General features: G+C 37.7%; 2 protein-coding genes and 10 non-coding genes across 12 annotated transcripts in view; 6 read left to right on the plus strand and 6 right to left on the minus strand.

Annotated features, from left to right (window-relative positions):
• The first annotated feature begins 4,468 nt into the window (after window positions 1–4,468).
• On the plus strand, window positions 4,469–5,790 carry LOC117302566 (trypsin-2-like). Its single transcript, XM_033786543.1, has 3 exons — window positions 4,469–4,505; window positions 5,230–5,372; window positions 5,602–5,790. Exons 1-3 carry the CDS (start codon window positions 4,469–4,471, stop codon window positions 5,788–5,790), a joined length of 369 nt encoding a protein of 122 aa, XP_033642434.1.
• Window positions 5,791–10,464: 4,674 nt separating this feature from the next.
• Window positions 10,465–10,537, minus strand: Trnar-ucg. The gene has a single exon. It is a non-coding gene; the product is annotated as a tRNA-Arg (tRNA).
• A 463-nt stretch (window positions 10,538–11,000) lies between these two features.
• Trnaq-uug lies at window positions 11,001–11,072 on the plus strand. Its single transcript has one exon. It is a non-coding gene; the product is annotated as a tRNA-Gln (tRNA).
• Window positions 11,073–11,726: 654 nt separating this feature from the next.
• On the minus strand, window positions 11,727–11,799 carry Trnar-ucg. The gene has a single exon. It is a non-coding gene; the product is annotated as a tRNA-Arg (tRNA).
• Window positions 11,800–12,262: 463 nt separating this feature from the next.
• On the plus strand, window positions 12,263–12,334 carry Trnaq-uug. Its single transcript has one exon. It is a non-coding gene; the product is annotated as a tRNA-Gln (tRNA).
• Window positions 12,335–12,987: 653 nt separating this feature from the next.
• On the minus strand, window positions 12,988–13,060 carry Trnar-ucg. The gene has a single exon. It is a non-coding gene; the product is annotated as a tRNA-Arg (tRNA).
• Window positions 13,061–13,382: 322 nt separating this feature from the next.
• On the plus strand, window positions 13,383–13,454 carry Trnaq-uug. Its single transcript has one exon. It is a non-coding gene; the product is annotated as a tRNA-Gln (tRNA).
• Window positions 13,455–14,130: 676 nt separating this feature from the next.
• Trnar-ucg lies at window positions 14,131–14,203 on the minus strand. The gene has a single exon. It is a non-coding gene; the product is annotated as a tRNA-Arg (tRNA).
• A 463-nt stretch (window positions 14,204–14,666) lies between these two features.
• Trnaq-uug lies at window positions 14,667–14,738 on the plus strand. The gene has a single exon. It is a non-coding gene; the product is annotated as a tRNA-Gln (tRNA).
• A 368-nt stretch (window positions 14,739–15,106) lies between these two features.
• Trnaq-cug lies at window positions 15,107–15,178 on the plus strand. Its single transcript has one exon. It is a non-coding gene; the product is annotated as a tRNA-Gln (tRNA).
• Window positions 15,179–15,419: 241 nt separating this feature from the next.
• Window positions 15,420–15,492, minus strand: Trnar-ucg. The gene has a single exon. It is a non-coding gene; the product is annotated as a tRNA-Arg (tRNA).
• Window positions 15,493–20,357: 4,865 nt separating this feature from the next.
• Window positions 20,358–27,135, minus strand: part of LOC117302567 (anionic trypsin-2-like) — an 8,657-nt gene continuing 1,879 nt past the window's right edge. Inside the window, exons 2-5 of the mRNA XM_033786544.1 lie at window positions 24,124–24,286; window positions 23,579–23,832; window positions 20,985–20,989; window positions 20,358–20,546 (exon numbers count right to left, since the gene is read on the minus strand). Of these exons, the coding sequence (XP_033642435.1) occupies window positions 20,358–20,546; window positions 20,985–20,989; window positions 23,579–23,832; window positions 24,124–24,286 (611 nt within the window). The remainder of the gene's footprint in view (window positions 20,547–20,984; window positions 20,990–23,578; window positions 23,833–24,123; window positions 24,287–27,135) is intronic.

The following is a 27,135-nucleotide window of genomic DNA, read 5'->3' on the forward strand; positions in this document are numbered from 1 at the left end:
CAGTGCCCGATCGTTCAAGTCCTGAATGAGCTACATACAGGTTGGTGGTAAGGTCGTGTGAGAAGGCTTGCCGGTCAGAACACCGATGTCGCTCATTCAATCTGCTGATGAAGCAATGCCAAGGGAAGGCTTGTCAGCTGAACAACGCAACGCGTCACGAAGTGACGGATTTGGTTCTGGTCGAGAACAAATAACTGTTTCCTCTTTGGTCTGTTGTAGACAACCGAACGTTATGTACGTGTACTTTGTGCTATCACAGAAGAGCTTTATTTTAGCCTGTCAAAGGTATAATTGTCTTTTATGAGCTGAAGATTGAAGTTAACACAAGTGTGTCAATAATGCCAGGAATAGACATACAGTGCGTATTGAAACTGTGTACGGCATACATGAAGAGACAATTCATTCAAATCCAATAGCTTTCACATAACAAACCTCTTAACTAGTGGAAACAACACTGGATAGTTTTCCGTATGTTTATTAAGTAGTCGTGGTTTATTTCGACTCATGCTGGTTTTATAAACCGATTTGCTTGAACAAATCACGTCACATTATAGTGACGTACAATTAACCTCGTTGAGCTTTTAAATTACAGACTTCCCCTCATAAAATCGGTGATACATTTGGCTGCCCCGTCGCAAGAGAAATCAAGATTTCAGTATCGTTGCTAAACCCGACGAATAGACTAAATACCAGTATACACAGTATGGTTAAGCAACTCAGAGTTTTAACAAAGAAATGACAGACTGTGTTTGATCTTGTTTATTTTGGAAATATTCAACAAAGCACATATTTACCCAGGACAAATATTATACTGCACATCATTTAAAATAATGTTATACTTTGAACAGAAAACGCAACTACTTGTTGCTGTAGGGGTACAATGATCAAAAGTCAACTTACTGGTTTTTGTTTGTCAGAAAGTGACAATCTTCTATACGCCCCGGTAGAATGCAACATCTCAACCTCTTACATGTGGATTGTGAGAAAGTTGTCCTTCCTCCTGTGCGCGTTTGCAAGTCGAAATACAAATGCGTATAAATGAATGTATTGCTTCATTGATATTAAATGGGTAGACTACTTGACCTTCAGCGTGATAACCATGCAATTTTTAATTCCAAACTTTCTTTCCTCTTCGTTATGCACGATTCCGGTTCGACTATTTCCCACGCAGCATCGTCGTTTGAATCATCACCATCGTCAATTCCACCACCATTTCCATCACCGTACTCATTTTGTATTTAAAGTGGTTGACTTTATCCTTGGAAGAATAATATCTTAAGAAAGTATCTGACCATTTGTCTGCTATCAAATATTGCACTAACCGTTTCAAATCCTGGTCAATCTTATCAACACAAATATGTTGTTTAATTCCTCTTGTCAGGAGGTCAGCCACCGTGAACGTCGGCTTTATCATTATAAGCAATCAATCGTATGTTTGTTTGCTCTTCTTGTTTTTTTTGTTATCCAACTGTTTTTGACGTGGAACCCTTTCCCGATTTGGTTAGGGACTGTTCTGTGAGTCTGATGTTTTTGTGCAACTCTTGGTCTTTTGCCCCGTGATTTGTTACTGCTATTGTCTTTCATAAATATTGTGGAAAAAATCTATTTAAAATGATATCTTGCTCATTTTGAAAAACAAAATCGTAGAAATTATTAAGATTGTTAAGGACTGGTAAAAAAGGCCGATACAGAGACTTACTCTATAACTTAAAAACTGCTTAAAAAGAGTTAGGGCTTAACGTGCTAATGCTTCTGTGTCGTTCTAAATAAGACACACGAGGAAAAAGCACCGTTGTTTCAACTTGAAATGTTTAAGAGCCATAAAAAATTAACAAACAAACGGCCTTGTACAGATGCGCTCGTTGTACGAATTCCCATGTGATAACAATGATCCAGTTTTTTCAATGAAAAAAAAAACCAAATCGACTACGGCACTGATAAGGTTGTCTGCTGTTTCACATAATAATGTCCCTTCTCTTCTCTTTCTGCTTACGATAACAAATTACATGAAGCTAAAACTTTAAGGAATATGAATAGTGACACAATGAGCAAACCACTAGAGATTTAAACAGTACAAGCATACACTACTGCAAAAAGAACATTGAATGATAAAATGGAAAGTAACATTAATATTACATCTAAAGAAAGTTTTAGTGCAATTATCCTACTCAAAGTTGGTAGCAGAGGTTGTGATACCGCTACCGTAAATCTTACTCTTACTAAGCCGGAGAGTTGGGTTATACATCTTGCATCTTTGTCACTTTTCTTGGCCTTGATCAATGCTTTTGTACTACTTGTCGTTATATGTGTTGTTCGGAAAAACTTCTGTCTCTAGAAATTAGTAGGAAATATGTCAGCTTTGAAGTTGTTAACAATTCTTCGCGCACTTAACAGTATGGATCGGTTCAGCTTACGCCATTGTCTACCCGTCATAGTATCCCTTGATGTGAACACAACACGTGTTCTTAAAGAGATATCTCTAAATCTTTGTCTATCACCGACCATCGTCACAAGACAACGTTAATCAAATGGGAACAATGTAACATGCGTACAGATGATAACTTGGGAAGGCGAGATTATATTTTGAACATGACTTGGTCTATAAAAGAGAACAGAACCAATGATTGTCTGCCACACTTAAGCTGATTGACCGCACCATTCAAACGTAACGACCTCCATTACTATCATCATGAACAACATTGTTCTTGTTGCACTCGGTGAGTAATAGAATCTAGTATATGTTGACCAACTGATCTCGGATTAGACTGTTCAATTAAATTCAACGCTTACTTAATATTACAGCAGTAAAACAGAGAACATGACCAATATACTTTAGAATATTAATAAAAAAAAATTCCATACACCGATGTGTGTTAGCACTGTGTACTCAGTACTTTTACCGAGTCCTGTGAAAAAATATCACAGACATAATACTCGGGTGTGATTCGAACCCACGACCCTAGCAGTTCTAGAGCAGTGTCTTACCAACTAGACTACCGAGGTTGCCCGGTAGCTAGAGGCAGTTCGAATCCTATGTTTTGGCAGCGGGTACCGCAACGATTATAAGAGATGTTAAACTTGCATCGGGGATAAAGAATATGAATTTTGGTTTTCTACCCATGCACCGAAGTGTGTTACCACTGTATACTCAGTACTTCCCCAAGTCCTGTAAGAAAAATATCACATGCCTGTTACTCGGATGGGATTCGAACCCACGACCCTTGCAACTCTAGAGCGGTGTCTTACCAACTAGACTACCGAGGTTGACCGGTAGCTAGAGGCAGTTCGAACATGCTACAGTAAAACAAACTGTGAACATGAACATTATATATTCGATTTAAGGCATTGTATAGTGAGGTATCAATAAACATTTGGTTTGTGGTAACATCGTGTGTGTATCCTTCTGTCCTGTAGAGTTTATAGGATCGTTAGTAACTGCACTACCACCGAGTGAGTTCTTAAAATGGTATAAACGTTTCAAAAAGCTTGATCTAGAAAACAATACACTAAAACTAACGAGGTACAATAACAATTTACTTTAAGTATGTGATAATTGTTTACGAACCAACTGCATACTAAAAGATCACGAGAAGAAGACTGAATGTTTTAAATCTTGTAAAAGTGGGTTCTAGATTGTACGTTATACAGCACATCAATAACGCAGTGTGGTATCTTTTGTTGTATCAATATCGATGGATCTTTACTTGTTTAATTTTCAGCTGTGCTGATCCCAAGCTGTTTGGGTTCCCTCATCGTGGGTGGACATAAGTCTGTCCCACACAGCCGACCCTACCAGGTAGCCATTATGACGCAGTATAAAAGCCAATACTGTGGGGGTTCATTAGTTCACGAGAAGTGGGTTGTCACCGCTGCGCACTGCACGTAAGTAAACTATGGGTATGATCCATTCATTTGATACATTTTCCCATCAAATAATCATGTGTTATGTTTCAAAGCCGATTTTAAGATTTTCCGTTAATTTTTAGGTGAGACACACACCTACAAAGGAAATAATTTGCAGGCTAATGCCAATTGATCACTTTGCGCTAATTTTAATCACAGTTAAGTTAACACATGATTTGTAAAGACTTTCCGATGGGAGATTTGATTGAAAAAAAAACCGTTTGATTGATACTTATGACATTCTGGACAAATTGACACGACATCTCTTTTAATTTGGCTTCAAAATTATTATCATAACAAAATATAAAATGGTGTATCTATTACTTTGCTCCTCAGCGCTGGAGAAGGTAAGCAGGCGCACGTTGGTCTTGGATATCATGCCATTAACAAACACAGTGGTCCAAATCAGCAGTTCATCACCGGCATTTGGAGGGTTAATTTAAATTTCAATAACGGTGGTCAGAGTTTCAATAACGATATCGCTTTGATTGAGTTGGATACTCCCGCCGCTATAAACAGCGACGTTAAAATCATCGGCATCTCTTCTGTCGCGCCAAATCCGGGAATGGAAATGCTTGTTAGCGGCTGGGGAAACCGTGACCGTAAGTTTTGTTTGATTCAGTGCAGAATCATTTGGGGACGCTAGAAGTTTTGCAGACTTATCAAATTAAACCATTATTATTATGCTGAAACCTAGAGTTTCCAGTTCTCCATATTTACGAAGATTGAATTCAAGACAACATTTTTGAAGTGGTTGAACCAAACAAGTTTGCTTTCAAAGTGAAGTGACCTGACTGTTACATTTTTGTCAGACTCAGTAAAGAAAACCCCTGCTCGTCTGTTTGTATAATGATTGGGTAAGGTCTTTGGCACATGGGTTACGGTGTTTCAAAGTGTGGGTTCAGGTCCTGGTCATGTCATTTGTGTTCTTGAGCGTGAACCCCCTACCTCTGTTATATGCGTATTTAAACGAACCTTCAATCGCATTTATAAAGTGCAAAAATTGAACCCGGTGTTGTTGCCAAGTGACTTCGAATTTCGCCGAATTACCTTTATGGTTGGCCTAGTCCCAGAAACTATTATAATAAAATAATAACAATATCGAAGTCTTATATAGCGCACGTATCTACCAAACAAGGTACTCAAGGCGCTGAGTATATACAACTTTTCAGGAAGATAGGTAATTGCAGTGATGAATTCTGAGACCCAATTGTTTATGAGTGGCCAGGTCAATACATTATCAGAGGTGTGGTCGCACACGCCTCTGACGTACAATCCAGGATTAGTAACTTCCCTCTTGTCTCATTTACAATTTTGTAATAATAGCAAGCACGTGGGATCCTCCAATCGAATTGCATGAGGTGGTTGTCTTCGCAGACACTTATCAGAGATGCTCGAAAGCCTACGGTCTCATCACTCCAAGCATGTTCTGTGCTAGTGTCAAAGGAGGAGGTAAAGATTCTTGCCAGGTAAATAACTTTTTTTTAGTAACAGCAGCACTAATTACCATATGTTCGTGTTTTTTGTTCAACCTTAAAAAACATAAACGGGATTTCTTTTAGATTGAAGACAAATAAAATATCCTGCCAAAGTTTCATTTGAAATTTTTCTTTGAAACTTACTGGATACTTAAAAGAAGGTCCGGTCATACAGTAACCGATATAGACATATTACGATGTTTCTTCTATCCATGAACAGGGTGACAGTGGTGGACCAATCGTCAGTAACTTCGCTGCGGACACCCATCAGGATGGTGTACTGCTTAACGGTATAGTCAGCTTTGGCTGGGGTTGTGCAGAGGCCACACATCCCGGAGTCTACACAAAGATAGCCAACTATTGTACCTGGTTGAATACAAATTCTAATGGCGACGTCAATTGTGTGTAATACAGATACGCTGTACCGCAAAATGTGCACGGTAAATGTACAAGTGGTTTGCTGTTATAACAAAGCTTGGAGACCGCAGTTTATTAATTTATACATATCCTTCAACAATAAGTGTTCACTAAAACGATTAAGGTTGCTCATCACAATAAGCCTCAATATTTCATTTCAGACGGTGCAATTTAAAAGTTTGGGCACGGGGCAGATGTTTAGCCCAATTACATCTAGAGTTCATGTTCTAATCATGTGTCATGTTATAATTATCTAAATTCAAATCAAACCTTTGGACAGTTTAACAGTAAACCAGATAAATTGTACACTGAAAATATTTAAATGATTTGTGAAGTATGTGTTTCCAGTAGAAATATTCGCCATGAAATTATGTCAACGGCGTAATAGTATCACGAGTATGGCTGGGTGAATTGGAGCATCTATTGCAAGTTCTGGTGGTTATGTCATCGCAGTGTCGGTTCGAGTCCGGCAGCCGATTTCACGAAACTGCGTAAGTCCACTTGCGCGATGTTTATGGCAAAACAAAAAAAAAACAATAAAAACGTTGGGGGTCGAAATCCTCATCGCAGTTCTAGGAAGTATGAGGCGGGGTTAAGGTAGCGTACATATTATGTTGCATACGCTGCATGCTTGCTTCGTCTACATCTAGCCTTGCTCAAGGCAGTCGAATTATTCACTCCGAAAAAAGACCGCCGCTGTATAAAAACCCACCTGTATTTTACTGTGCATAAAATCGCATGACACGATGCCTCCGTACACTATCCGCATGCGTCGGCCGTCAGGACCACAACCCTGTAGGGTCTGTGTTGAAGCCACTGACCTCATTACTATAATAAGCGAAGAGCTCACACGGTCAGCTCATAACCATAATGCCCGCGAAAGACGAGACATGTCTACATCACACACCACCACCACGGACGCTCAGCGAGCATGATAGGGTCAAAAGGTCGTGATAAGGGAAGTGCGTAATTGGACGTCAAAATGAATAATTCATTTGCCTCACATCCTGTGTTGTCTGATAGGTCTGACGAAAGATATACATCGACTCACCTGACTTTAGTCCACTCACCGCACCAAGACTACCTCCGCATGCGGTTAGAGGTACGAGTACATGACTTGTGTGTACAGTAGTCGTACGATGTGACAGTGTGTATACGGGTGGGTAATGCGGTGTGATTACACGCACCACAGCAGCGTCTTTTCGGAGCGAATAATGCGACTGCCTTGAGCAAGGCTATCTACATCCTGCTTTATTGTACACGTTATCATATAAACTACTGCGCACCCTTCACTCTAAAAACTAGAGTTGAATCCAACACTTGCATGAGTTCGGTGAGTGACTACACTTTGAATGTGTTGAATCCAGCATTTTAAAATATTCGGCCAACACTTTAAGTGCCAGTCTCACGTTTAAAAAGCTGATCCAACAATTCAGCAGATTTGTTTGAGCAATGTTAAAATAACACTTAAATTGTTTAATTAAAGCCAATATACACTTTCGGTACAGAACAAAAAATTCACAGATTTACACATAATTTACAGGGTTCACAGAAGGTAATGGTGAAAGACTTCTCTTGAAATATTGTTCGATGAAATGCTTTACTTGTTGAGAAAAAATTAAAACAATATAAATTGTTCGTTAGCGAGAATTACGGATTTATTTTAAACACATGTCATGACACGGCGAAACGCGCGGAAACAAGAGTGGGTTTTCCCGTTATTTTCTCCCGACTCCGATGACCAATTGAGCCTAAATTTTCACAGTTTTGCTATTTTTATAAATAAGTTGTGATACACGAAGTGTGGGACGTGGACAATACTGTTTACCGAAAGTGTACAATGGCTTTAACCCTTTTTGTGTTTGATCAAAAACTTTAAATGCTAGATTTTTTCTTTTCCTTCCTCCGTGTTTCAACTCTGTGGCGTACCGGTGTGGCGGTTTCAGTCTTCCGCCGTGTTCAGTTTTCCGGGTGACGTAGTCGGACATATCAGCACGTTGTTCGAACAGTTTTAGCTTTCCGGCGTGTTCAGTTTTCCGGGTGACCTGTCAGATACCGCCGCGAGTACCCTGGCGAGTACTGTTGTTCTCTCAGCAGTGACCCCACATTGTTTATATTACGATTCTTTTCTATGTAGTCACATAATGTATTCATGGGTACAACTTTAGGCAGGTCACACTCTGCTTGCATAAAAAACAACTCATACGATCCACGCGTTTGCCGCTAGTTGTACTCGACTCGTGGACGCCGCCATGACAGCTACCGGAGGGTAACGGATGACTCAATACGGCACTAAAAATGGACTACTTTCGCTTGCTGTGCGCAGGCATCACATGACGTAATGCTACCGTATTTGGTCATACGGAAAACTGAACACAGCGGAAAGTTGAAACCGCCACACCGGGGGACCAAGCTAGCTGAGCTCCTGAAACGTGCCCGACCTCTTTCAAGACGTCAGTCCATTCAACAACAATCTTTGTAGCATTTCAATCGATGGGAACAAAAATCACCCGTCTTTAAGTCATCGGGATCCAACGGAGACGGGAAATAAGAATAATGAGAGCCATAACTAATAATATGAGTCGCAAATTAATGTCAAGTTCAGCCTACAATGCTGCTTTAAAAGATTTGGGTACTTTTTCACACTGTCCATAGATTTACATTAAACTTACAGGGTTTGATGATAATGGTAGTGGAAAGCTTCCCTTCAAATATTACTTACTGAGGTGCTGTAGTTTTTGAGAAATGAGGTAAACAAAATTCATGAAAATACGTTTGTAAATGGTTAAAATAGACGAACATTATTTTCATGACATTTTTTTACTAATTTCTCATAAACTACAGCACATCAGCATGTAATATTTTCAGGGAAGCTTTCTACTATCATTATCTTTAAATTGTGTCAGTTAAGTGCAACTATATAGATATACATGTATGTTCGAAGAGATTTTTACATACTGCGCATTATTAATCCAAAGAGCGTGCATGATACGTTTGCCCATCCCAGCGCTTTTTGTTAAAGCATGGAGCAGTGTAGGCAAGGCGCTGGGACGAATCAATGTGTGACCTTCGGGATGCTTTGGTGGAGCAGATTCACCAGTAAAAAACGATGTTCTCGGTAATGCCCGCTTGCACATAAATACGTGAACAATGACAATTTACCTGGTTAGTCTGCTGCCACCTAGCGTTCCTAAGTGTGCCATTACATTTTCTGCTTTAGTTGTTTATGTTACTGTGTCAACGTTCGCATTTATTAAGGTGCATGTGTATTTCCTAATGCATTATGCGTCACATGTTCCCTTGACTCCTCCATGAACAACAACACATAACAATAGTTATCTTTGTTTGTCCCCTTTTTAATGAAACTTAGAGAGACGCACACTTGTGTTTGTCTCATCGGTATACTGATGATGATTGTCACACTTTGTCTTAGTTTTCTGAGTTCAACACTTTTAAAAACGCATTTTCCGACCATGTTACACTTTTTGTTTACTACGCAACTTAGTATTACATGTAGTCTCTCAAGTAAATAAAATGATTTAACACTCTAATGCACATCTTGTTTTGTTTCTGAGATTTACCCTAAAGGCACTCAACGGCTTCGTTGGGCCGTTTTCCAGGAAGTAAACCAATGAGCTTGGGAGCCATACCACCAATCACTCATTTGCCATTATGGGTTTGTAAGTCGGAAGAACCAACACACGAAGAACTCGCCGAGCTTTTGGTTTGACAAAATGTTCTAACGATTATGAATGGAAAGTATGTGATCTGGCATACTGGATATATCAAAGGCATTGATTTTGCAAAACATGAATATAATAATGCTTTAATTAGAGGCATGTTCTTTGAGAAAGAAAGTTTTGATTTACTTTATTTTAAATTGAAAATATGAATTTGTAATGTTCGATAAGTCGTCGATGTATTCCATCGGCCTCATGGTGTAACGGTTAGCACTCGAGACTTTGAACCTCGCGATCCGAGTTCAAATCTCGGTGGGACCTTCAGTTTCCAGATGTTATTTTGCCAAACTAATATTTGCATTCTGAAATATTCTGCAATTTGTATCACACTAATCATCAGTTTTAACAACGAATGTTTTTTGTTTGATAATTCTCGAGTGATAACCGTTACACCATGGTGCCGATGGATTACTTCAACTACTTAATCCTATGTCACAGTTTCATAATTTCTTATAGATACTCTGGCAATTGGAGTAAAAAATACAGACATTAAAATCAATAATTATTTTAGTACTAAACTAAACATTTTGCTGATTATTATTTTCGTCAATGTTTTTTTTTTTTTTTATAATTATGAAGTACTGAGTTTTGATTAAGTTGATAATGTATTCCATCGGCCCCATGGTGTAACGCTTAGCACTCGATACTCTGAATCTCGCGATCCGAGTTCAAATCTCGGTGGGACCTTGAAGTTTCAAGTTTTGTTTTGCCTAATTAGTTGTTGCATTCCACAACCTTATCACAATAATCGACAAAAAGTATAACGTTATGCTGACAAAATAAGCGAATTGGACCACTAAGGGATTCGAACCCTTGTCCTGTTCTTCGGTAGTTTTAATAAATGTTACCGTATTGTGTACATCAAACCCATTCTCGTTATGATCAAAACGTGAACACTTGTGTTGACAAAATATGCGATAAAAATGCGACCGCGAAGGGACTCGAACCCTCAATCTTCCGATTCGAAGTCGGACGCCTTATCCATTAGGCCACGCGGCCTGCGTTAGTTATAATATTGTATACGAAAATCCAAAAACAAAAGCTTTTTACGGTCAGAAGTCTCTAAAATTTGGAAAAAAGAACAAATTATTACACACAGTTTATGGAGGTTGTGAACAAAATTTCTTACGATTATTAATGGAAAATATGTGATTTGGCATACTGTATACATATAAGGCATTAATTTAGCAAAATTTGACTTAAATAATGTTTTAGTTGGAGGCATGGCAATAACAAGTTTTGATTTAAGGAAGTTTTTAACAAAAGTTTCTTACAACTATGAATGGAAAATATGTGATTTGGCATACTAGATATATCAAAGGCATTGATTTCGCAAAACATGAATTAATTTATGTTTTAGTTAGAGGCATGTTTTTTGCAAAAGAGAGCTTTGATTTACTTTTTTTTTGTTAACTGAAAATATGAATTTGTGATGTTCGAGAAGTTGTTGATGTATTCCATCGGCCCCATGGTGTAACGGTTAGCACTCGAGACTTTGAATCTCGCGATCCGAGTTCAAATCTCGGTGGGACCTTCAGTTTCCAGATGTTATTTTGCCAAACTAATATTTGCATTCTGAAATATTCCGCAACTTGTATCACATTAAATCATCAGTTTTTTTTAGCGAATGATTTCTGAATGGTAAGTCTCAAATGATAACCGTTACACCAAGGGGCCGGTGGATTTCAACAACAACTTAATCCAATCTCACAATTTCATATTTTCTGACAAATACTCTGGCGACAATTGGAGTTAAAAATATAAAAAATTAAAAATAACAATTGTTGGGAGTCCAAAAGTATCTAAGTACTGAACTAAAATTGTTGCTGATATTGTTTTTGTCGATGAAATACTGAGTTTTGATTAAGTTGATAATGTATTCCATCGGCCCCATGGTGTAAAGGTTAGCACTCGAGACTCTGAATCTCGCGATCCGAGTTCAAATCTCGGTGGGACGTTGAAGTTTCAAGTTTTGTTTTGCCAAATTATTTGTTGCATTCGACAACCTAATCACAATAATCGGCAAAAAAGTATATCGTTGTGCTGACAATTGGGCTACCAAGGGATTCGAACCCTTGTCTTGTTCTTCGGTAGTTTTATTCAATGTTACCTCATTGTGTACATCAAACCCATTCTCGTTATGATCAAAACGTGAACACTTGTGTTGACAAAATATGCGGTAAAAATGCAACCACGAAGGGACTCGAACCCCCAATCTTCCGATTCGAAGTCGGACGCCTTATCCATTAGGCCACGCGGCCTGCGTTAGTTATATTATTGTATACGAAAATCCAAAAACAAAAGCTTTTTACGGTCAGAAGTCTCTAAAATTTGGAAAAAAGGACAAACTATTACACACAGTTTATGGAGGTTGTGAACAAAATTTCTTACGATTATTAATGGAAAATATGTGATTTGGCATACTGTATGCATATAAGGCATTAATTAAGCAAAATTTGACTTAAATAATGTTTTAGTTGGAGGCATGGCAATAACAAGTTTCGATTTAAGGAAGTTTTTAACAAAAGTTTCTTACAACTATGAATGGAAAATATGTGATTTGGCATACTAGATATATCAAAGGCATTGATTTCGCAAAACATGAATTAATTTATGTTTTAGTTAGAGGCATGTTTTTTGCAAAAGAGAGCTTTGATTTATTTTTTTTTTGTTAACTGAAAATATGAATTTGTGATGTTCGAGAAGTTGTTGATGTATTCCATCGGCCCCATGGTGTAACGGTTAGCACTCGAGACTTTGAATCTCGCGATCCGAGTTCAAATCTCGGTGGGACCTTCAGTTTCCAGACGTTATTTTGCCAAACTAATATTTGCATTCTGAAATATTCCGCAACTGGTATCACATTAATCATCAGTTTTTATAACGAATGATTTCTGAATGGTAAGTCTCAAATGATAACCGTTACACCAAGGGGCCGGTGGATTACAACAAAAACTTAATCCAATGTCACAATTTCATATTTTCTGACAAATACTCTGGCGACAGATGGAGTAAAAAATATAAAAAATTAAAAATAACAATTGTTGGGAGTCCAAAAGTATCTAAGTACTGAACTAAAATTGTTGCTGATATTGTTTTTGTCGATGAAATACTGAGTTTTGATTAAGTTGATAATGTATTCCATCGGCCCCATGGTGTAAAGGTTAGCACTCGAGACTCTGAATCTCGCGATCCGAGTTCAAATCTCGGTGGGACGTTGAAGTTTCAAGTTTTGTTTTGCCAAATTATTTGTTGCATTCGACAACCTAATCACAATAATCGGCAAAAAAGTATATCGTTGTGCTGACAATTGGGCTACCAAGGGATTCGAACCCTTGTCTTGTTCTTCGGTAGCTTTATTCAATGTTACCTCATTGTGTACATCAAACCCATTCTCGTTATGATCAAAACGTGAACACTTGTGTTGACAAAATATGCGGTAAAAAAGGCAACCACGAAGGGACTTGAACCCCCAATCTTCCGATTCGAAGTCGGACGCCTTATCCATTAGGCCACGCGGCCTGCGTTAGTTATATTATTGTATACGAAAATCCAAAAACAAAAGCTTTTTACGGTCAGAAGTCTCTAAAATTTGGAAAAAATGACAAATTATTACACACAGTTTATGGAGGTTGTGAACAAAATTTCTTACGATTATTAATGGAAAATATGTGATTTGGCATACTAGATATATCAAAGGCAATGATTTTGCAAAACATGAATTAATTTATGTTTTAGTTAGAGGCATGTTTTTTTGCAAAAGAGAGCTTTGATTTACGTTTTTTTTTATTTTAACTGAAAATATGAATTTGTGATGTTCGAGAAGTTGTTGATGTATTCCATCGGCCCCATGGTGTAACGGTTAGCACTCGAGACTTTGAATCTCGCGATCCGAGTTCAAATCTCGGTGGGACCTTCAGTTTCCAGATGTTATTTTGCCAAACTAATATTTGCTTTCTGAAATATTCCGCAACTTGTATCACATTAATCATCAGTTTTTTTAACGAATGATTTCTGAATGGTAAGTCTCAAATGATTACCGTTACACCAAGGGGCCGGTGGATTACAAAAACTTAATCCAATGTCACAATTTCATATTTTCTGACAAATACTCTGGCGACAGATGGAGTAAAAAATATAAAAATTTAAAAATAACAATTGTTGGGAGTCCAAAAGTATCTAAGTACTGAACTAAAATTGTTGCTGATATTGTTTTTGGCGATGATATTTGTTATTATTATGAAGTACTGAGTTTTGATTAAGTTGATAATGTATTCCATCGGCCCCATGGTGTAACGCTTAGCACTCGATACTCTGAATCTCGCGATCCGAGTTCAAATCTCGGTGGGACCTTGAAGTTTCAAGTTTTGTTTTGCCTAATTAGTTGTTGCATTCCACAACCTTATCACAATAATCGACAAAAAGTATAACGTTATGCTGACAAAATAAGCGAATTGGACCACTAAGGGATTCGAACCCTTGTCCTGTTCTTCGGTAGTTTTAATAAATGTTACCGTATTGTGAACATCAAACCCATTCTCGTTATGATCAAAACGTGAACACTTGTGTTGACAAAATATGCGGTAAAAATGCGACCGCGAAGGGACTCGAACCCTCAATCTTCCGATTCGAAGTCGGACGCCTTATCCATTAGGCCACGCGGCCTGCGTTAGTTATAATATTGTATACGAAAATCCAAAAACAAAAGCTTTTTACGGTCAGAAGTCTCTAAAATTTGGAAAAAAGAACAAATTATTACACACAGTTTATGGAGGTTGTGAACAAAATTTCTTACGATTATTAATGGAAAATATGTGATTTGGCATACTGTATACATATAAGGCATTAATTTAGCAAAATTTGACTTAAATAATGTTTTAGTTGGAGGCATGGCAATAACAAGTTTTGATTTAAGGAAGTTTTTAACAAAAGTTTCTTACAACTATGAATGGAAAATATGTGATTTGGCATACTAGATATATCAAAGGCATTGATTTCGCAAAACATGAATTAATTTATGTTTTAGTGAGAGGCATGTTTTTTGCAAAAGAGAGCTTTGATTTTTTTTTTTTTTGTTAACTGAAAATATGAATTTGTGATGTTCGAGAAGTTGTTGATGTATTCCATCGGCCCCATGGTGTAACGGTTAGCACTCGAGACTTTGAATCTCGCGATCCGAGTTCAAATCTCGGTGGGACCTTCAGTTTCCAGACGTTATTTTGCCAAACTAATATTTGCATTCTGAAATATTCCGCAACTGGTATCACATTAATCATCAGTTTTTATAACGAATGATTTCTGAATGGTAAGTCTCAAATGATAACCGTTACACCAAGGGGCCGGTGGATTACAACAAAAACTTAATCCAATGTCACAATTTCATATTTTCTGACAAATACTCTGGCGACAATTGGAGTAAAAAATATGAACATTTAAAAATAGCAATTGCTGGGAGTCAAAAAGTATCTAAGTACTGAACTAAAATTGTTGCTGATATTGTTTTAGTCGATGATATTTGTTATTATTATGAAGTACTGAGTTTTGATTAAGTTGATAATGTATTCCATCGGCCCCATGGTGTAACGGTTAGCACTCGAGACTCTGAATCTCGCGATCCGAGTTCAAATCTCGGTGGGACCTTGAAGTTTCAAGTTTTGTTTTGCCAAATTATTTGTTGCATTCCACAACCTTGTCACAATAATCGGCAAAACAAGTATATCGTTGTGCTGACAAAATAAGCGAATTGGACCACTGAGGGATTCGAACCCTTGTCCTGTTCTTCGGTAGTTTTAATAAATGTTACCGTATTGTGTACATCAAACCCATTCTCGTTATGATCAAAACGTGAACACTTGTGCTGACAAAATATGCGGTAAAAATGCGACCACGAAGGGACTCGAACCCTCAATCTTCCGATTCGAAGTCGGACGCCTAATCCATTAGGCCACGCGGCCTGCGTTAGTTATAATATTGTATACGAAAATCCAAAACAACAACTTTTAACGGTCAGAAGTCTCTTTAATTTACAAAAAGGACAAAGTATTAATTTATGATGCCAACATATACAAATACCACTCTTGTTTATCGACGGAGTAATTGTGTTAAGTTTAAACATTTTCTTGTGAAAAAGCTGAGCCCCTGAAAGATACCTTTTAGTATCACAAGATACGCTTACTTTCATTAAAAACACGCTTCATTGCTCCAAGTTCCGCTTTCTTTTCTTACAAGAAATGATGTAACTCAACCAAGAGACGCTTTTCATCCCTGTTCCCTCATAAACCCCGATTTTAACTTCTCAAGTTAAGATGTTACACCTGAAGTAACGCTTTTATTAACTCAAAATATGCTTTTAACTATGCAAAAAGATTTTAACGAGTGTTTGCTCTGATCAGTTTAATTCAACTCAGTTCAATTCAATTTCGATGTTATACAAAAGTACTTTGACAACAAACTCAAGGTACCCGCTAATCTTGCTATCGCAAAAGCTCCAATTTTATTTCATAAACGGAAGCGTTTTGCTATAACACTCTTTGTCATAACAAAATTAAGACGTTTGAGGTAATGCTAACACATATTGAGCCTCCTTAATCCTTCTTCAGCACAGTAGTATTGTTGCAAACAACAAAGTTGTTCAAACTACAGGAATTTCCTACGTATTGGTTATAATTTTCTCGTCTTACCAATAGGAGCTTAACAACTCAACTTTTACTCTCAGTTGAACATTGTTTTAGTAAGTTATTGAAGAAAGATATTAGCATGTGATTGTTGCAACAGAAATGAAAGCGCCGTATCTTTTACCGCGGTAGCACAATTTTATTTTATAGCGGTGGATTATAACGACTTCTTTAAAGGCAGTGGACACTATTGGTAATTACTCAAAATAATTATTGTCATAAAACCTTACTTTGTAACGAGTAATGGGGAGAAGTTGATGGTATAACACTTTGTGAGAAACAGCTCCCTCTGAAGTATTCTAGTTTTGGAGTAATTTTCCACGAATTTGATTTCGAGACCTCAAGTTTAGAACTTGAGATCTCGAAATCAACCATCTAAACGCACACAACTTCGTGTGTCAAGGGCGTTTTTTGTTTCATAGTTATCTTGCCACTCCGACGACCGATCGAGCTCAAATTTTCACAGGTTTGTTATTTGATGCATATGTTGAGATAAACCAAGTGAGAAGACTGATCTTTGACAATTACTAATAGTGTACACTGTCTTTATATGGGCGGCCAAAAGGGCCAAAACTAATAAATTTATAAACTAAAGGACAAAACAATAATCAAAGAAAGAAACTGTTCAACAAACACCAAGTAGAAACTAAGGTAACAAAACTCAACAACAATCAAAGAAAATTGTTTTCAAACAATGAACAATTCCCCAATCAAGCTTTAAAGCGCAACAACAATCAAACACTTGTTTTTTAACAAGAAGTACTCTGAATCAAACTAATAAAACAAAACGCAATCAAAAATAAAATAAAAACAAAACAAAAACCGCCAAACGCTTAAAGAATGAATCCTTACAAAAAACAAACACAGACAATAAAACGTCAAATCGGGACGAATACTAACACAGCAAAAATAAAGAGAAATCATCAATCGGCTATCGTTGAAAACGAAAATCAAACTAACTATTACAAAATGTTGAGGGCGGTTGTCAAAGCTAAGGACAAAATGCAAACCGTATCAGTCTCCTGAGCATGTAATCAACATTTACGACAAACTAAGGACTGACTGAAAATCATCGTTGGTGGCGTATGTACATGTACAGTTGTGACTTTTGTTGTAGGGCCCCGGGTATAGACGATGTGAACTGTGTCGTCACATGTTTACAAAACAGCCACAGAGTCTGGACTTCCTGCAGGCGCATTGTACCATAGAGTATGATTGTACACAGATCAACTGAAGAAAATAACAAATCTTATGTTTTATGGAGATTGCATTGTCTGATTTTTCTCAACTTTTGATATGAAGAAAGGGGGCACATCTTAAAAACTGTACAGGTTGCTTTTGTAAATTTTGAATTTATGTGAAAATTACAAAATTTAATTTTTCCCATAGCCTGTGTGTAGTATGCCCCCTCCAGGAAACGCTTTAGCATGTACAAGGTCACCATGTAAACAAAGGTAGCATGGTCTATTGCAAGGCTGTGATGTGGTATAATCATGGGAAATGGTTTAGTTCTGATAACACGAGACCATGACGAGACCAAGTGTGACGACCACTAAATGTGTTTTGATGCCATCGCAGATAATAAATATTAATGTGACGATGTAACGCAGGAAATAATGTTCTTGAATGCTAATTCTCCACCAGAGTGAATGTTGGGCAGAGCTTATAATAGGGTTTTGGTAGTGGGGGAACTCTAAATTTAGAAATGATATAAGATTGGTGACACCTAGATTCTAGAAGTGAGATGATGTAATGTTCAACGGGGGGTTAAGGGTGGGAGGTCAGGAATGTTAGGGGGGGGGGGCTAATACTGGACATGGGCTTACAGAGGATATGGGCCACCTGTTGAAGTGTGAACAACCATAGAGAAAGGACAATGGAACGATTTGAGAATTCTACTCTAGAGATAAAATAGTGGGAAATCATCCTTACCCAGTGGCTTGGGAAAGTGCTTTTGTTTTTTGTGTAAAATTGGGGGTGAGACTTGTCATGATTTGTGCCACTTGTTATATGGATTTTTACAAATACTGCTGGGAATTCTTCCTCACATTACATTTATCTGGGGGAATGAAATTGCCCTATTTTTAAGTTGTTAAAGTGAAATTATACAACTTACCGTTAATCATCCAAAAGAGCAATAGTCATAAAATCAATAAACTACGCAAATTTGTGCAAGTAAAATGTATCACGATAAAAGTGACAAAATGGAATTGTGAGATCATCAATCACAGTTCAAGAAGTCCAACCGAAGTTGTACATAATATATGAATTAACAGAAGTATAGTGAAAATTACAATACAGTTTTAGAAAAAGCAAACATTTATGGAAAGACAATTTTTAAGAACAACTAAAAAAACATCGCAAAAAATTAATGTCACTTGGATCTTGCCACGCTATAACAAGATTTCCAATGCATACGGGTAATTAGCTCCATTAAGTTTTCCCGTGTTTTGTCTAAAAAAACTCGGAATGTATCCCCCTTCTTTTTCAGCTCGAGGGTGTTTTTATATTGACATCCTTGTTGAACTATTTCTACCTCCTAGGTTGAATCGTAGAGCTAGGGTTGAATCAACAAACTGGATGAGCAGTAATCCTGCAGTCAGCAACAAACTGGCTGGCGGTTTTTAAATAATAATTATCACATGGAACTAGTAGGTTTTAACAATGTTAAACCATGGTAAAACCCACAAAATGTTTTCATATACTGTGCACGAAGATTCAATTATAGATCAGAGTCCACTGTTTGGAAAAGTGTTTAGTCATTCCTCCTAATTATAAGGGTTACACAATAGACTGACGGTCATAATGAACGGCTGTGGTCCTAAATGTTTTTTGATGAAATTACAAACAGCACTTATACATCTGGAAGCACACAAAATTATGCAACAAAATTAATGTGTTTTTTGTTCACAGGTTTGTTATTTTATGCATGTTGGGATACATCAAGTGAAAATACTGGTCTTCGACAATAATTACCAAATGTGTCCAGTTTAAAAAATAATTGCTTTTTTGTAGACCATGGATGGTATATCTCCATGGTTAGCGATGGAGGAAGAAATAGGAGGTAGACTGGTTCATCACAACCTGTACACCATTGTGTGAAGCGATAGTAGAAGAAAAGCAGGTTGTGTGTTCCCCATTTATTTCTCCTCCATGCAACAACTATTTTCATTCCACATACCACCAGTTGCCCAAGGTCCCTTGCGGTAATCACTAATTAAGTTCGTGCATGCGCGAGAGTATTTTTCGGCCAAAAACACGCCAATTTTATGTAAATTGCCCAATCACAACTGTACATACGCCACCAACGATGATTTTCATTCAGTCCTTAGTTTGTCGTAAAATGTTGATTACATGCTCGGGAGACTGATACGGTTTGCATTTTGCACTTTGTAGTTTTCCGATGGCAGTCGGGACCTCCCATTGTCCCCTTTTTGATAATAATTTGCTGGGCAAGAACAGCTCCCTTTGGTTTTGTAAACCTTTTCCAATTGTGGCTTTAAACCGAACCGTGGACTCCATGGTCTTCCTTTGCTATAGGTTCTCGGTTTGAATGTGTATACCTACTTATTGATATGCACTTTACATAATACGGTCTGCAGCCGACACATTTTAAATTATTTGTTTTTCATGCTACTATAACGCCTAAGTAATGAAACTGGCATTGAACTACTCCAAACTTTATTAATTGTCGTTTTAAGTTATCTCACATTTTTACTCCATAACTAAAAACAGAATCTTATGAATAACAACCAAAGCCAAATAATTTAGAGCTTGAACATTGGGTGTGTCCAATCTTTTGACCGAATTTCGAGGCAACTATTTTAACGGCAAAAACACCGAACAAATTGTGGCTGATTCTTTCTTCAAATGCCTGTATTAAAGTATGATTTCAACTTTAAAAATATTACACATTTAAAAAGACTACAAAAGGGCTACATTCATGTTATTAACACAGTATCCCTAAAGTTTCAAATTGTTTTATAATACATTATTGAAGTTAGAAATTAGCAAACATTCTTTGAATGAACACAGATTCGTATATGCTAATTTGTCTGCAGTAAGTTCCAAACGGCATCACCAAAAGAAAACCGGCTGTCTATTTCTGTAGCACTTTGTATATACAGCAACACAGCGGATCTGTATTACACACATACAATTTCGTCGTTGGAGAAATGTTTCATCCAGTCACAATAGTTTGATATCTTTGTGTAGACTCCAGGATGTGCGGCCTCTGCGCAGCCCCTGCCCCAGCTCATAATACCCTCAAGCAGTACACCAGCCTGATGGGAGTCCGCGGCGCAGTTACTGACGATTGGTCCACCGCTGTCACCCTGTTCATGAATTTAAAACGCACATATTATGTAGCTAATACTAGTTTACTGCTACGTAAGGGCCTAGTTTTAAAGTCTCCACGAGGTTTCCAAGGTAAGTGAAACATGGAACCGGGCAAGTCTATTGCTGTGTTTCCACATGTGAGCCAGCCTTGTGGACCCCCAGCGTTTTTTGAAGGGATAGGGGCGGGGGGGGGGGGGGGGTCAGACAAAATTGTAATAGGTGTAATAGGTGAAACAGTTACTAGTAAATGGAAGGGGTACTTTCATACAGCCCCCCCCAAAAAAAAATACATAATAAAAAAATAAAAAAATGGAATCTTGACTTACAATAAAATCATTGTTTGGCTTGGGTTCTGAAAACCTTTACACAAAAGCACAACACAATTGCTTATGGCAAATCAGAAAAAGGGGTTCCGCAACAAAACATTGACTTACTAATACTGTGATCGTTGTTCAGTAGCCCATAAAATTAATGTATGTGAGGAATTTGATGGCCATTGTTTCGGCAGAGCCTGTTTTACATCACGTAACTTTACCATCATGAAAGTGTAAACATAGATACGCGTTTGACGTGTTTTCTAGAAAAAAATTGAACATTTCCTATACGATATATTCGAGTGTTTTAAGATTACAATCAGAGGGAAGTGTTCAGTCCCGGGTAGTATGTCACTGGCGTGTGTGTACCTGTACCACGTGCGGCCAATACAATGTTTAGCGTAAGTGCTGACTGCTGACCACTGATGAATATTTCTTGGTATGGTCCGTTTATCTGGGTAATTGCCGTTTTTGTGTTTTTTATGGTCATGAACCATTACTTTTGCAAATATAGGTTTTCTCGGTCAAGTTCGGAAAATGAGCAGCGAATTTAATTTTCATGCGTTCAAATTAAAGCTATTTGGCATCTCCGGTTTTTACTGCGTTTGAAATTCAAATTGGCTATTATATTCAATTTCGTTTTGAGGCATTCAAGTTCTTAGCACACTCGTTCTTTTTCATGAGACTCAATCATCATTCAAGATAGAAAAGCTGGTTCGACTAGAGATTTTGCTGATTTAATCATTTTCAATTTCATGGAGAGCCAATCAATTTCGCTCCGTATTCAAATAGGTACAACATACGAATAAAAAGAGAAACTGTAAAAGATAACTGTTTCGTACCTTCACTTTTAAATCAAGCGAACCTTGTTTTTTTATTTTAAGTTTCCAGTAGACTTTACCTGGGGCCCCATAAGGTTTTTTTTTTTCGGGAGACCTGACCAACACCTGATACTTGAATGTGTTTGAATGTTTTTTGTTTCACTAATTTTCCTTTTTTTTTTTTTTTATATCCGCCAACCATCAATCTGTTGGCGTGCCAGACATCTTGAAATATTTGAAGAGTGCATAAAAAAGGAACTGTAGCTTTTAACATTCGTAAGGAAACAAAAGTTAACCGAGCGTTTTTAAGATTGCACAAATTCCAGAATTGGCTGCCAAAAAATGAAATTGAAAGACTAAAAACACGCCTCAAAACAATTCCTGCAAATTTGAATGCAGCTACAATAAATTGTTAAATTGAACGGTTATTTTGTTAAATTGAATGACGTAAAAGTACATTTGACTAGTCTTACAAAGAAATCCAATGACCCTTTTCAGTAGCATTCGATTTTGTGCGAAATAAAATAGGCTGGTGGTTTAATTGGCTGCCCATTTTCCGAAATTGACCAAGAACACCTATATAAACGCACCTGTTTTATCGTCCTAATCAGGCTATCCAAAACCGGTTCCAAAGTTAATTTTGCGAAATTCGCAGTAACTTGCCAAAAAGCTCCGGGATAAAAATGTGGTGGTTGTTTTTTGCTCGGTCCAAATGCATTGTGTTGGCCTGACATTTTTGGCGCATTCCCCATGTCCACAAAACACCCAATCATTTCCTCCTGTTCACAAACGTGTCCAAATTATATAGTCATAAATACCCCAGACAGTTTCTCTACTCCTATTGGTGGAGCGCGCGTCACGTGGGTGTGCATAAACCTTTTGTTAATGACCGGTAAAAAGTGTTAATTCATGGACGTGACACGCGACCTTGCACCTGTTCTTATAAGACAGTTTCTTCATTCCTATTGGTCGAGAGCAACGGCTGAAGCAGTTATGCCACATCACGCGATACGCGCGACGCGCAAAGCATTCCCTTATGAGGAGTTGTTTACGCGAGGGCAGTGGAGGGCTCTACCATTTCATAGCTGGAGGTGTGTTGTGTTGAAAGAAATCATTGAACAATTATAATTTTTGCAATTATTCTACTATTTGACCAACAAGTGATGATGTTTTTGACCGAAAAGGTATTTATGAATGGGAATCAAAGTGTGTTGAATCGGTTTTCAAGTTCTTTATAATTTACCTCGACTTCGTCTCGGTAAATTATCAAGAACCAGGCCTCGTTGGGATTAAACCACTAGTTGAAAACCTCTTCACCACACATCGATTCCCTTATTAATGTGGCTATGTTTTATCATTGTGCGATCGTGCACAATGCACTGAGTGCAATGCCTGGTTCACATCCTGCGCGACTACATCCTGAACAAGAATTTCTGCCAACTCATCACTCCATCCAGTGGTCTTGATCGAGACCAGTGGGGCAGATTGTATAGAATTCCAAATGCCTTAAAATATACTGATGAACGAGGTGCCTTGCTCAAGGACACAATTGACATGACCGGGACCCGAACCCACACTTTGAAAACACCAGAGGCCGGTGTGCTAGAGTGTTCAAGAAAACCTAAAAACAGAAGAGCTGGAACACGGTGTGTTTTTCAAAGTATGAACAAATGCAGCAGTCGGGATGGCTAAACGTCAACCACTTCAGTAATAGTGCATTGAACAAGTCTTCTTAAATATGGCGAATTATACTAGACGCTAGGTGGCTACAGACAAAACGGAAATTTTCCAAGTACTTGTTTAATGGTATTAATTGATAAGTCTTGAATCTTACAGTCCCAACCTTCCCTTCAACTCCGGAGACTGAGTTTACACTGAATCAGAATAACTTACGGTCAAGGTTTCCCCAGCCGCTAACGAGTAGTTTCAATCCCTTCTTTGGCTCGTTGGAACTGATACTGATGGCTTGAACGTCGCTGTTCATAGAGACGGGTGTGTGCAGTTGAATCAGGGCGATGTCGTTATTCATGGTACCAGCATCAAAATCTTTATGACTTATCCAATTACCGTAAACAACCTGCTGATTTGGACCATCGTACTGATCAATGGCATGATATCCAAGACCAACCCACGGACCACTGTCACGGCTTAAGAGTAAAACAGAACAAAAATTACACAATCCAAAGAAGTTGTGAAGAATAATGTCATGAGTAACAATCAAACGTTTACCTTTTTTTGTTTCCCCCCCATCGGAAAATCATTTCCCATTAATCTTGTAACCGGTGATTGCACTTACCGCAAAGTGTACAGTTTTTTTGTTTAGTTTAAGCAAAAAAGACATTGTTTTGCCCTTGTGTTACCCAAACGTTACTAGAAATATTTGTTACATAAAACAAGATTAGAAACAGTTAATGGTATCGAAATCAAAGTATACTTACGAGCAGTGCGCAGCGGTGACAACCCACCACTTGTTAACCAAAGTACCACCACAGTATTGGCGTTTCTGTTCGTCCATAAGGGCCACCTGGTAGGGTCGGCTGTGCGGGACAGACTCATGTCCACCCACGATGAGGGAAGCCAAACAGTTTGGGATCAGCACAGCTGAAAATTAAACAAGTATTGATCCACCGTTATTGAAACAACAAAAAATACCACACTGTGTTACTCATGTGCTGCACATACAATCTACTCTCTAAATGTTAAAGTCACCTGGAAGTGGTATTTTTTCAAAATAAAGCTTTTGTCACTATGTGTTTTGATGAGTGGAATGTGAATAAACAGGTTTTAAAAAATCAGTTCTTATGTTATTTACAAATGTAAGAGTAGACCCCGACCCGAGAGGGCGCTGTTCGTGACGTAAATCGAGGCAGACTTTGCCTGTAATGCGTAGAGTAAACGAAATTGCAAAGTACATGTACGGACCAAGTCGTGAATTTTTTTCCCCGGCAATGCCGACCAGGTGTATTGCTGCTGAAGGCAGAAAAACACTTTTTTAAATGTACCAACTCACGACTTGGACGTACATGTACTTTGCACGTGTGTTTACTATACGCATTGCAGGCAAATTGCCTCGATTGACGTCACAAAAGGGGTAGGCGGAGTCAGCCCCCAAACAACTTTATATATTTTTTAAACATATAAATCGTGACAAACAATTACTAAAAACATTGTTTTATTGTTCGTAAGCATATACTCTTATGTTTGAGAGAAAAAAATTATATTTCCAGGTGACTTTAAGGAGTGAAAACCACTCTTTAAGGAGTCATTTGAAGGACAACTCTTTTTCGAGTGGTCTTCCTCTTTTTTAGATTGAAGTTTGCCTCCTTTAGTGTGATTTTTCACTCTGTCCTGGAGTGAAACCCCTCTAAAAAAACGAAATAACCACCACTCTTTTTTAAGAGTTAAATGAAGGACAGCTCGAAATGTAAAGAGTTGTGTTTTCCACTCTAGTTTTACATTTTAGAGAGTAAGAGCAAACATTTTACAAGATTTAATACATTCATTCTTCTTCTTGTGATCTTTTTGTATGCAGTTGGTTTGTAAAAATTAGAACATTATAACTGAAAGTAAATTGTTTTTGTTTTGTTTGTGTAGTTTTGCAAGTTTAGTACTAGTTTTAGTAGATTTTTGACTAGAAAATGAGTAGAACCAGCTATTTGGAACGTTTTGATCATATTTAAGAATTTCGTGGAAGTGCACTATTGGTAGTCAAAGACCAGTTTTCGAATTGTTTGGATCCAAACATATGCATAAAATTGTAAATTTGTGAAAATGTTGACTCAATTGTTTGTCGAAGTTGCGAGCTAATAATGAAAGAAAAACACCCTTGTCACACGAAGTTGTGTGCTTTCAGATGCTTGATTTGAAGACCATATTATAAATCTGAGGCCTCAAAATTAAACTCGTGGAAATTTACTTCTTTCTCGAAAACTACATCACTTCAGAGGCAGCCGTTTCTCACAATGTTTAATACTATCATCCTCTCCCCCATTATTCGTTACCAAGTAAGGTTTTATGCTTATAATTATTTTAAGTAACTACCAATATAGTGTCCACTGCCTTTAAACTCTACCTGACAGAAATATATACACACGGTGTTGCGGCAAACTAAATATATAATGATACCTCACTATGCAATATCTCAAATCGAATTTGTTCATGCTCTTTGTTTGTTTTACTGTAGTTGAACTGTTTTTTTTTCTGGAAAAATCAACCACTAGCCACATTTGTGGAAGACACAATTCGGTTCTGCCCTCTTGTATAGACCCAGTCATGTTCGGAATAAGGTCTCGTCTTCCCAGGTTGTCTTTTGTGTGCATATTGCATTTTTCCCATGCAGGTAAAAGTTGCATTGTGGCGGTAGTCGGAGATAAACCAATATTCAAAGCTATCTTTTTTCAAACATGTGTCATTTTCACATCACGGAATAATGTTACTGCTAGACAATGTGACTGCTAAGGTGTACCGATCTATAACTGTAAATTACGTGGCAAATTATAAACAACTTCAAAGCTGAACTCACGTCGACCCTACTCAATTAAAGAAATATAATTTCTTTCCAGACACCAACAAAGACAAGTGAGTGCACCTCAAACTGATCAAGCCCAACTAAACAATGGGTGCATGATCTAAGCCAAACTTTCACAATTATTTAAGTACAAAGTATACAGCAAAGATGTCCATAGCTGTACTACCTGATAAAACACACGAGTACAACATTTGCACCACCCATCTCATTTCAAAGTACTAAAAAAGGGGAGATTTAGTATTAAGCAAGAAAATGATTTGCTCATTTTAACAAATTAAACTTCAGTTTTAACTTCCAGTGCTGTAATGAGTTGACAAACAACAAACAGTACCATATCAGTACCGTATCAGTACCGTCGGTACAGTGTCAGTACCGCATCTCCTTGTCACTAAAAAACAAAATTCATCATTGTTATCACATGGGAACATGTACAACGAATGCATCTGTCCCAGTTTGTTTGTTTGTTAAGTTATAAGGTATATTGAACTTGAGAGCGATAAACAGTTCAAGTTGAAACAACGGTGTCCTTTTCCTCGGGTTTTTAATGTGCATGACACAGAGGTATAGGCATGTTTTGCACCAACTCTTGTGAAAATGTTTGCCCAACAATAAAGAGAGACAAACTCTGAACTTGTGTCTTAATGTAGATATTAATTCGTTTAATATAGTTTTTACGTTAAGAAGAATGTCTTTACTTCATGCATTACTTGTTTAATAAAGCGCCCTTATGCAGTGATTCATCTTATTAGATGCGACACGTGACGTTTTGTTTTCTGTCTCTTGGAGAACAAATAAACATACAGTGGGCTGTTGGGAGGGGCTTTTCAAAAGTATAAATTTTTTGCAAATACAGTGTTTTCAGTTTGGAAGAAGAATGCGCAAGGCAGGTGCATTTACAACCTGCGTGTCTCAATCATGCTTA

Source organism: Asterias rubens, chromosome 18 (genome assembly GCF_902459465.1).
Source record: "Asterias rubens chromosome 18, eAstRub1.3, whole genome shotgun sequence".
Taxonomy (NCBI): Eukaryota; Metazoa; Echinodermata; class Asteroidea; order Forcipulatida; family Asteriidae; genus Asterias; species Asterias rubens.